Genomic DNA, 10,529 nt, shown 5'->3' with positions numbered 1-10,529 from the left:
AACTTTTATAAAGAATATCTCTTTGGATTTGAGACTTTAGTCTTTGCAACTTTATAGATATTCTTTATGCACCAAGAGCTTGTAACACTCCAAAGAGAAAGGAAAAATTGAAATCGCATCATATGACCCCTTTAATGTGACATGGTATAGGAATACCATTAGAAGAGCTCTTTTTGTCTACTGCATTCTTTTCTTCCCGATTAATTAAATTTTTCCTTCGTATTGGTAAAATACATACAGTGTGGTCTGCTCTCCCGATTTAATTTACACTATACAATATCTCTCATAATTCACTGGAATGCACTAATAATCTCAAGAGTTTTTCTCTTGCAGGTTTGTTTTTACACGAATGCTTCCTGGAAATCATTTGAGAGAAATCACTTTGAAAAATTATCACTCAATGTTCCAGTTAATTAATGTTTTTTGATTAAAGCAACGTCTTGCATAATATAGGCTATAGACAGAGACATATATTACCGTAATATGTCTGTAATATTGCTGTAGAAATAATCAAGATTTTAGGGTTATTCATGGTCTGTTGAAAGTAATTTGCTAAAGTTGTTATGCTTTTAAATTTCCTTTTATTGTTCGATGGTTGAATAATATCACTTCATTGCACCCATTTTTTGATAATGCTTCATTTTGAGTTCATAGAATGAACCTTTCATTGATTGTTTACAGTTTAACTGAAGTTACTCCCATAATTTGTGCAAAGGTCATGGGGTGTAGGATAAAGGTTGACAGGAACCAGAGCGTCTAACGGCAGAGGCAGTGACACAATGACTTTATGCTTTATGCATGAAGACAGATTACAACTTACCATGCCACATCACATCGCACCATTGACTCTAAATGCCACAGGTTCTTTGTACAGTTTGTACGTTGAGATATTTTGAAACACAGATCAGATTAAAACTATAGTGGTTCAGATAATAATGACTGTAGAATCCTTTAAAATGCAATTTTTCTCATTAAAAAAATAAATTCTTCTCAATGCATGCCATTACCCCTATAATGTATGTTTAGGGTAATTACCATTACCCTATTACCTCCTTGCCTGATGAGTGAGAAGTGCAACCAGCTCTCTAAACTGTGGTTTGTTTACACTATATTTTAAACAGCAGGATGCTGTTGCTGCTTACTATAGCCATATGTTTACCGAAGAACGAGAGATTCATATCCAAATATTCAAATAATCATCAAAGTGAAGCTCTAGATCTAAAATTAAACTTACCTTCACAGGCTGTTTCGACACAACCTCAACTGTTTATTTTTTATTTATTAATTTTTTTCTTTCTGAGAAGCCAGAGGAGAGAACACAACCCGATGCACCTCAGGAGGCAGCGAGCGCAATGATTAGTGCATTGACTGAAACAACTGATAGACATTTGGCAGAATTCCAGCCCTATAATATAGAAGAATCCCTAATTAAGCATCATGTGACGCTGGAAAGTGCCGCCGGCCTCTCTGTGGGCACAGATTCCACTCATCAGCCTAATTCAAATGCGAGGCACGCTCGTGGCGGTTTTATGAAAAGATCTGGGATGACAGCAACATGCACAAAGAGGGAAGGATCATTTTCTCTTCAGATTTAGGCTGCTTCCCTTGTGTTTTTACTCCACAAATCGGAGCGCTATCATTCATTTTGTTGCATTACACTGCAATCATGAACCAATAACACGTAAATGCACGCCAATGACGCTTCAGTATTACACTCATACTGCATCTCTGACAGACGTGATTCACTGTCCTTTGAGCTCAAGAAGAAAATGCTTCATTTTTGTGAATGTTTTTTGGAGGGGGGAGGTGGTGTGCCAAATTTGAGCTGACATCATCAGCACATGTAAATTTGCCTTATGTAAAAACCAAAAAAAGGGAAGACTGTCCCCTGAATGATGGCTGAGCTCAGAAACTTGTCCAAAGGCTTGAGCGCATTCTTTCCGGGGCTGGAGGACTGCACGGTCAGAGCGATGCATCAGCCAGCCGCCTTTGAAACGGATAAACCCTTTAAAACCATGAAGAGCATTTTCATACATTTTAGCTAGAGGCAGGTGGTTAGGGTTTTGATGTGTTCGCTAAGTACTCTTTTTGTCCAAACCTCTATAACAAAGCTCTTGCTGTTTCGTCTGTGGACTACAGTGTCAAATTTGCTTTGTGGATCTTGTTTAGAATTTGCACAGAAATCATTTCATCCTTCAAATATGCCACACTACTATATTGAAGGATTTATTATACAATTGATCATGTAGCTATAACTAGAGAAGAGAAATTATAATTTTGCTGTGGTCTGCAAGAAACACTGATTCAGACCTCCATGTAAACATACGTCAGTGGACAATCGCTGACAGCATTTGCTGCATGCCTGCCTCAGTAGAGTCTCTGTGGCAAAAGTCAGTTTCCATAGTGATTGCGGCAAATGCAGTAGATTAGCAGCACAGTGTAGTGAGGAGAGACTGCAGACAATGTGACGCGCTCTGTGTTACACTGTGCTCATAATGCTCTGTGATATATTTATATATCGATATATTATATACGATATATTTGACTGTTTTGTAGCTTCAAAACAAAAGTCTACATTTCAGTTGTTAATTAGAAATGAATGACTGTCTAATATAATTAAACACACTATATGTGTTTTACTATAATGATTTGTGTCCATAAATTTCTATAACAAGGAAGGGGAAAGTATATTCTTTTTTTAAAGAATGAACTGTAAAGCCATTTAAATGCTGGCTTAAACATTTAGGCCTGTGTGTAACTCGAGTGCAATTTTGAGGCAGAGAAAAAAACTAGGAAAATTGAAACATGAAAATTTAATATTTGCTAATGAAAGGAGACAAAAAAGGGAAGATATGAATGGGAGCAAACCCCAGCAGAAACTCTAATATAACAAGGAGGCTGAGACCATATTGCTGTTGCCTAGCAACACTTGAACAAAAATTTTAAAACGATTTCGATGCCCCATACTGCTTTGAGGGATGTATATTTTTATACAGCCCACCTAAATGGTCTGCGGTGCTCACACACAACCTGGATCCTCTGCACTTGTAACCAACAATTTATTGTCACTTTTTCAAGGTTCGCTAAGACAAGTCAGAGACACCGAATACGAAGCACTCTTAAACAGTAATGACACAAGAAGGATTGATTACTCTCTTATAGCTGACAGGATTTGCATATTTCATTAAAACAAAATCAAGCCGTTATGGGGTAGATGAGACAAATCATTTAAAAATATATGCATAATTTGATTCACAGTTTGATGAGAAATTGTATAGTGGTTTCTTTCTCATATAATTTAGAACAGATGTTGTCATATTGTACTACCTATGAAGATTTCTTCAACTTACAGACTCTTAAATGAAAATAATAACTAAATAATTAAATAAAATGTAAAAGTTCCTTACACAAGCTTTTTAAAAAATATACAAATCACAATAGAATTCCTTTCCAGCAACATTAAATTCTCTTATATGTAAAACCAATAATAAAACATATATAAATATGATAGATCATACAGTATAAATGTATAGTTTAGTTTATAATTTTCATATTAAGACCTTGTTTGTTTTGCTTCTTCTGGTAACATCGAAATTAACTCTTCTTTCTTTATTTTTTTCCTTTCTTTCTTTCTTTCTTACTTTTTATGTCACAAATATGAATTTATATGACTGAACAAACCTGACTCTGTCAAACACAAACAGTTTCCAAAATACCACGTTTTGACCTGTTATTGTTCTTTTTTTTTTTTAATAATCTGAATGCCTTTGACAGCCTGTTGATTATCACATATCTCTCTCTAAATGAGCCTATCTGGGCATAACATGGTGTCACCAGCAAGCCAAAAGTACTCAAGTGTCCACAGCAGGTGCATAAATATGTCATGTTTTCACAGCCCATAACCAAAGGGAGATGCAGCCAGATGGAGTGCAAATGTTAAATTTAATGTAGTATCAACCCCTCATTAGTTCACCATCTGCTTCCAACTGAGTTCTCCACTCTGATCCAAGCTTTGAGAGAGGAGTTGAAATCTATACCACTCTGACCCAAATCCCACATTAACTTTTCATTAACCAGTATTAACAGACTTTCACAATTCTGTCATTCAGAAGGAATTAAAAAGCTAGCTAGTAAGTGCATGATATATCTTTCATACATTTGATGGACTGAAATATACTTTATATATAATTTACTTACCGCACATTTATGGACTTCCAACAGAAGGTCAAGACTGCGCTGTATACCAGGACATTTATGCAATCCAATTATGCATCCCATAAAGATAGTGTCCAAGATAATTTCTGTTTTTTTCTTATTGAGGCATTATTTCTTTAAGTGTTCAGTTTCAGATGAGGAGTGATATTTCCTGCTCACACCTGATGCTGTGTCAGTGGCTTCACCTGTTCTGCTCCTCATCTGCCATATTTTTAGTATATGTTATGGTTTGAAGTGGGCTGGGTTTGAAGAGGGATTTAGGATGGGCAGTGAATGCACCAGTTCATTTTAACCTAATGATAGCCACAGATGTGTGTGTGCGTGTGTGAGTAAATCAATGAAAGTGAATTTTAAGTCAAGATTTCAAGGATTTAAAGAGAGAGAGAGAGAAAAATAAGAAATAGCCCATGTTTTTAATATGCTGCTGCATCCCAAGAATTGTGCTCAGTTTTAGAAAAAAGAAACCTAAATATTCAACCACATGCACATGCAAGGTAAAGATTTGCGTGCCTGACCTGAAAGTGTGTGTGTGTGTGTGTCCGTTGGGGGGTGTTGACTTTCACATGACATTGACGCTCTGGAAATGTTGAGTAGCTGCTGATCTCAGACAGTCGTTGCTCGGTGGATCCAGCACCACTCTCCGGTGGACAGCTCCCGCAGGACCGCTTTACATGGACAGAAGGCTCATTTACGAGCCAAGTCATTCTGGAAGTTTACAACTTGGAGAGGAATCTACGGATACCTCACTGCATGACACACGGGCATATTGCTTTTGGGAAAGAAGCCAAATTCACTGTAAGTAGATACGAGAAATTTGGAAATGATTGTCATTTCATTAAAAGGTCTTAAGTGTGTTTGTGTGCATGCGTGTCTGTGTGTTTAAATGCATTTAATTAAATGGGTATAACAATAGTAAATGCATCAAAACATTGCCGAAACATAACTGAGAAGCTGGCCGATCGTTCGATGGAAAAAATAAAATAAAATAAAAAAAGATTTATATCTGTAAATTGACTGTCATGACAGCCAATTCGGTCTCATTTAGAGACGGCAGCTCTCTCAGTGTTTTTTGTGTGTCTTTACGGGGGGAAAACAGTGGGTTCGTGTGATTCGTTGTCTTCAGGTTAACTGAAACTGTGTCGGGTTTGATCGGGTGTTTGCGTGGTGGATCTCTGCTGCTGTCTAAAATCAGAGACATGGCGACAAACAACACCAAAAGCACCGACGGACAAGTTGTGACGGAACTCAACGAGATCACAACTAACGACAAACCCAAAGCAGAGGACGCCAAACCAGAGAAAAAGAAGAAAGACATTCCAGACAGAGAAACTTGGGGTGGGAAATTTGATTTTCTTCTGTCATGTGTGGGCTACGCCATCGGACTGGGCAACGTGTGGAGATTTCCTTATCTGTGCGGGAAAAACGGCGGAGGTAAGAGCAGCTTCAGCTTCTCCAAGAGTCTGAGATGTTGTGTCTGGATGAATGTGTGCTTTGTGTTGCTGTGCACAGCTCCACTTGGTGCTTTCATCTATTTCTGTGATTCCAGGGGCTTTCTTGATTCCTTATTTTTTGACGCTTATTTTTGCGGGAGTTCCTCTGTTTTTTCTTGAATGCGCTCTTGGACAGTACACATCCATTGGCGGCCTTGGGGTTTGGAAACTAGCTCCAATGTTCAAAGGTATATGATTTCTGTTCAGCACCTTTCTTTCTTATCTGCTCCCATACTTACTGCAGAACAAATACGAGTTGGTTTCTAGAAGTATGCAATGTTGGTGTTGTGTGAGACCTTCAGTAAATGCAAAAGTTAATGAGTGGATTTAAACGCATGGGTTATGTGTTGTACGTTTGTTATTACTGATATATGTTGTTCTGAAGAATCTAATGTACCCTCTGATCTTCAAAGCTGAAGACCAATTATGTAATAAAATGCAATGCTGCGTAAAGGACGTTTTGACCAGGCGGTTCACATGCTGCTTTGAAGGAATGAATGTAAATTATAACACAATGTCATAACTACAGGTGTTGGTCTTGCGGCTGCTGTTCTCTCATTCTGGCTGAACATTTACTACATTGTCATCATTTCCTGGGCCCTGTACTACTTATACAACTCCTTTACCACTGTAAGTATTCCTTGTCACATGCGCTTGCATGCCATAAAAAAAGTCATTTGGAGAATGTATTTAAAAAAAGAAAAGTAAAGCATTCTTCTGCTCTTTGTAGGAGCTTCCATGGAAGTCTTGTAACAATCCATGGAACACAGACAGATGTTACACAAACTACAGCATAGTAGACACCACCAATCTCACCAGCGCTGTCATGGAGTTTTGGGAGTAAGATTTTGGGCAAATTGAAATTGTACCTTTGTACATGAAAATACATAATACATGTGTCCAGTAAGTGTCTTGTTGTGAAGTGTAATTGTGTTGCATGATGTGCTTATACAGACGCAATATGCATCAAATGACTGATGGCTTAGAAAAACCTGGTGAAATTCGTGTGCCACTAGCAATAACACTGGCCATTGCCTGGGTTCTCGTGTACTTCTGTATCTGGAAAGGTGTTAGCTGGACTGGAAAGGTGAGATGTCTTTGTTAGTCTGTCTTCAAGAGTTCGGTCTGGATTTTGAGTGAGTTTGTAATGATTTCACCGCATTGAATGTAAAACACACATGCTTGCCATCAACTTTGTGGGAGTAGGCAAAAATGCTCTATGGGTTTCTTGTCCCATGAAAGCAATTTCCAGCATTTTTTAACAGACACGAACATACACGCTGAAAAATGCACATGGGGAAATGTCTGATAGAGAAATCAATGTTTTGCAGGTTGTTTACTTCTCTGCCACCTACCCATACTTCATGTTGTTCATTTTGTTTATCCGTGGAGTGACCCTGCCTGGGGCTAAAGATGGAATCATGTTCTATGTCACTCCTGATTTTGAGAAGCTGAAGCAGTCTGAGGTGATTTTACATGTTTAATAATTTAAGCAGGATCAAACAAACCCAATCTAGCTGCTAAACAGTTTCATTTTCCATCTCAGGTTTGGCTGGATGCTGCAACACAGATTTTCTTCTCCTATGGTTTGGGACTAGGCTCTCTTATTGCTCTGGGCAGCTACAACCCTTTCAATAACAATGTGTACAGGTATGAATGATGCAATCAACATTTCATCAGTTAGATAACTCGACCCTCTTTCAGTGTTTTTTTAATGCTGTGAATGATGTTTGCTTGAACGAGCTAGATCTCTAACTGTGACTGACTGTGATTATGTGCCCATTATCAGACTTGACATTTTAGCATATGAATAGTGAGAATTACCATCAAATTAAATTTTTAAGTTTGGCTATATCACTTACATAATCCTTACATCTTCTCCTGAAATGCTAAAATGATATGCAGCTTTCAGATCAGACAAAGACGTTTATAGCACATTTGAAGACAGAATCCTTTTTTCCCCTCTTTTTTTCTGCAGGGATTCTATCATCGTGTGCTGTATAAATTCATTCACTAGTATGTTTGCTGGATTTGTGATTTTCTCTGTTGTGGGCTTCATGGCACATGTGACAAAGAGACCAATAGCTGATGTAGCTGCATCAGGTAATCCGTTCATTTTTGCATAATTAGAATATTGCATTTTACATGTTTGTATCGGTTGAAGTATGGATATTTCTCTTAAAGTGTTAATATAACTGTTGTTTTTCTCATGGCTTACACAGGTCCTGGTTTGGCGTTTTTAGCTTATCCAGAAGCTGTGACGCAGTTGCCCGTCTCACCACTGTGGGCTATTCTCTTCTTCTCCATGCTGCTGATGCTGGGAATCGACAGTCAGGTGAGAATATCACATATTCAAGCTCTGACCTAGAAACAGAAGTGAACGGGATCTGGTAGGTACTTCAGAGTCCCTGGCGACCGCACAAGGAAACATAAGGAACATTAAAAACACTCAACTGACCTTGTGCCAAATAAAATCTTTTGATGTTGATGTTTATGGCTGCATGCATTGAGGATTTTAAACTGATGTTCATTGTGTCTTAAGCTGGAGATAGTGGGAATGTTGCAATGTTAGCAAAATAAACGGGGGTAGAATCGATCCCAGCCCTGAGGCACCAAAAAATATAGAATTTAGTACTTGTTTTATGTCCTTTACTGTAATGAATTGTGTTTGTTTTTGGAAAGTCATATAAAACCAACTCTGATTGGATATTGTTACGTAATAACAAACACATGCACACACACACACACACACACACACACACACACACACAACCTGTGCATACAGATTTATTGAATGTAACCTAATTGTTTGTTGCGATTAATATGCTCACGAAATGTATTATTTATTATTATTTATTTATTATTGAAAATTGGTTTCACACTGGAGCCATTTATGTGTAAAAACAACAAAATTAATTTTGTGTTGTGATCTATTGCTATATTTTCTTCATGCTACCATCAGTTCACAGAATGCTTCAGTGTTTTCAAAAAATGCCATATAAATGCAATTTCAAAACACCATTGTTGATGTTGTTTTCAGTTCTGCACAGTGGAGGGCTTCATCACTGCTCTGGTGGATGAATTCCCACGGCTGCTCAGGAAAAGAAGAGAGATTTTCATTGCATGTGTTTGCATTGTATCCTACGCCATTGGGCTGTCCAATATCACGCAGGTAAATCAATGAAGGAAGCAGATGATGAGATGTTTGACCAGAGGTTGTATATTAATATGATTGCAGGCTGCAGGGCCTTGTATTGATTTTCTTGCTTTGTTTTAGGGTGGCCTCTATGTGTTTAAACTCTTCGACTATTACTCAGCCAGTGGAATGTGTCTGCTCTTTCTGGTGTTCTTTGAGTGTATCTCAATCTCCTGGTGCTATGGTGAGTCCTTTTTATGTCCTCTTAAAATCTGTAATTTGCATTGTGCTCATCCTTTGCATTGAATAGCATTATAAAAACGGACAGAAATGCTTTGGCTGTCAGTCATAAATAGTCAAAAATAATCCTGTCACAACAAAAGTGCATCCAGTGGGACAGGGCCACAAAATGGCATCTACGCCAATACTGTTGCAAAAAAAATTATATATATATATATGCATTTGTATAAACGATGAAGAACAATCAATTGTCAATTAAAAATCTTCTACTTTTCATTTTAGATATTTTTGCTAATTGCATGTGATGAATTTTAAATAGGGTTGTCAACTGTCCAATATAATGCAACCAACCAAACAACATGTATGTACGACACAGAAACTAAAGTTAGTAACAATAGTCATAAATTAAAAGTTGTGTTAAAGATTATGTCAGACTTTGTTATGGCAAAGCAGATTAGCAGAACTGCTTTAGCCTTGGTCTGCCTATACTGTAGCTTCTATTTCTTTCCTGTTTATGCTACTATCATGTGGGACTGATACATTACCACTGCCGTTTTTCTGCCAGTTTCTGGACATTATTATTGGTTGTGAATGTAGTGTTAGTTACTGCCTGCTTTCTTTTAGAGTCTGGACCTTGAGTAACTAACATTGTTGACCCTGTGTACAGCATGTCCCTCATTATGTCTATTGTTATCATTAGTGCTTCTGTTTTCTCTCTGTGCTCAACTAAAGCCAGTTGATTTCTCAGTGTTTGCCACCTCCGCTGTCTGGTAGTGCGATATTGCAGGGTACGGCCTGTTTTTGCATGGAATTTCTCTGTATTTTTGCAATTTTTTGCAATTTTAATCCAATCTTTGAATCAGCAGCTGCCTGGGAAATTTTACTGGCTGCTCATCGTGTGTCTGATATGCGATGAATTCAATTTTCAAGTTAATTCAACTCTTTCTGTCCTTATCATGTGTTTACCCTCGTCACAAACATCCTATCACCCTTTTTATTTTTTTAGATTGAATTACTTTTCCATATCTTTGCTCTAGATCAGGGCTACTGTTTTCAATCACCTCCATTTTCTGTGGGTAAATTTGTTTGTGCTTTGATGATTTATAGTGGCGCGTAATGTTACCACACTTAACAATCACAACAATCACCTTCTCAGTACAAATTAAGCACATTTTGGTGCTTCTTTCAGGAAAAATAAATGCATCTCTGTACATGTCTGTACAGTCTTTTTCAAATGCATTCAGATGTTTTCCTTGTCAATCATCCCTTTCAATTGTCACACAACTATAGCTAAGAATTGAAGGGGAGTGAAGGTTCTTGCTATCTTTGTGCTTTTTTATATGATTCTGTTGCAGATATTTAACACATTCAGTTAGTATTTTAAAGAACCATTCATTTCAAGCTTTTATACACACATGCTTATACACGCTATTACAGTTGCAAAAAAA

At 37.5% G+C, this 10,529-nt stretch overlaps 2 protein-coding genes across 2 annotated transcripts in view; one reads left to right on the top strand and one right to left on the bottom strand.

The window, feature by feature from the left end:
- Nucleotides 1–4,230, bottom strand: part of LOC107704223 (troponin C, slow skeletal and cardiac muscles-like) — a 58,389-nt gene extending 54,159 nt beyond the window's left edge. Inside the window, exon 1 of the mRNA XM_016507110.1 lies at nt 4,198–4,230. Within this exon, the coding sequence (XP_016362596.1) occupies nt 4,198–4,204 (7 nt within the window). The 5' untranslated portion in view covers nt 4,205–4,230. The remainder of the gene's footprint in view (nt 1–4,197) is intronic.
- Nucleotides 4,231–4,746: 516 nt separating this feature from the next.
- LOC107704221 (sodium- and chloride-dependent GABA transporter 1-like) overlaps nt 4,747–10,529 on the top strand; it is a 6,513-nt gene continuing 730 nt past the window's right edge. The window contains exons 1-12 of the mRNA XM_016507107.1: nt 4,747–5,010; nt 5,339–5,646; nt 5,762–5,893; nt 6,235–6,335; nt 6,436–6,545; nt 6,660–6,792; nt 7,037–7,171; nt 7,252–7,355; nt 7,684–7,808; nt 7,928–8,040; nt 8,746–8,877; nt 8,983–9,085. Coding sequence (XP_016362593.1) covers nt 5,412–5,646; nt 5,762–5,893; nt 6,235–6,335; nt 6,436–6,545; nt 6,660–6,792; nt 7,037–7,171; nt 7,252–7,355; nt 7,684–7,808; nt 7,928–8,040; nt 8,746–8,877; nt 8,983–9,085 — 1,423 coding nt within the window. The 5' untranslated portion in view covers nt 4,747–5,010; nt 5,339–5,411. The remainder of the gene's footprint in view (nt 5,011–5,338; nt 5,647–5,761; nt 5,894–6,234; nt 6,336–6,435; nt 6,546–6,659; nt 6,793–7,036; nt 7,172–7,251; nt 7,356–7,683; nt 7,809–7,927; nt 8,041–8,745; nt 8,878–8,982; nt 9,086–10,529) is intronic.

Source organism: Sinocyclocheilus anshuiensis, unplaced genomic scaffold (genome assembly GCF_001515605.1).
Source record: "Sinocyclocheilus anshuiensis isolate Anshui unplaced genomic scaffold, SAMN03320099.WGS_v1.1 scaffold1878, whole genome shotgun sequence".
NCBI classification, from domain to species: domain Eukaryota; kingdom Metazoa; phylum Chordata; class Actinopteri; order Cypriniformes; family Cyprinidae; genus Sinocyclocheilus; species Sinocyclocheilus anshuiensis.
This window is presented reverse-complemented; position numbering and strand designations above follow the sequence as displayed.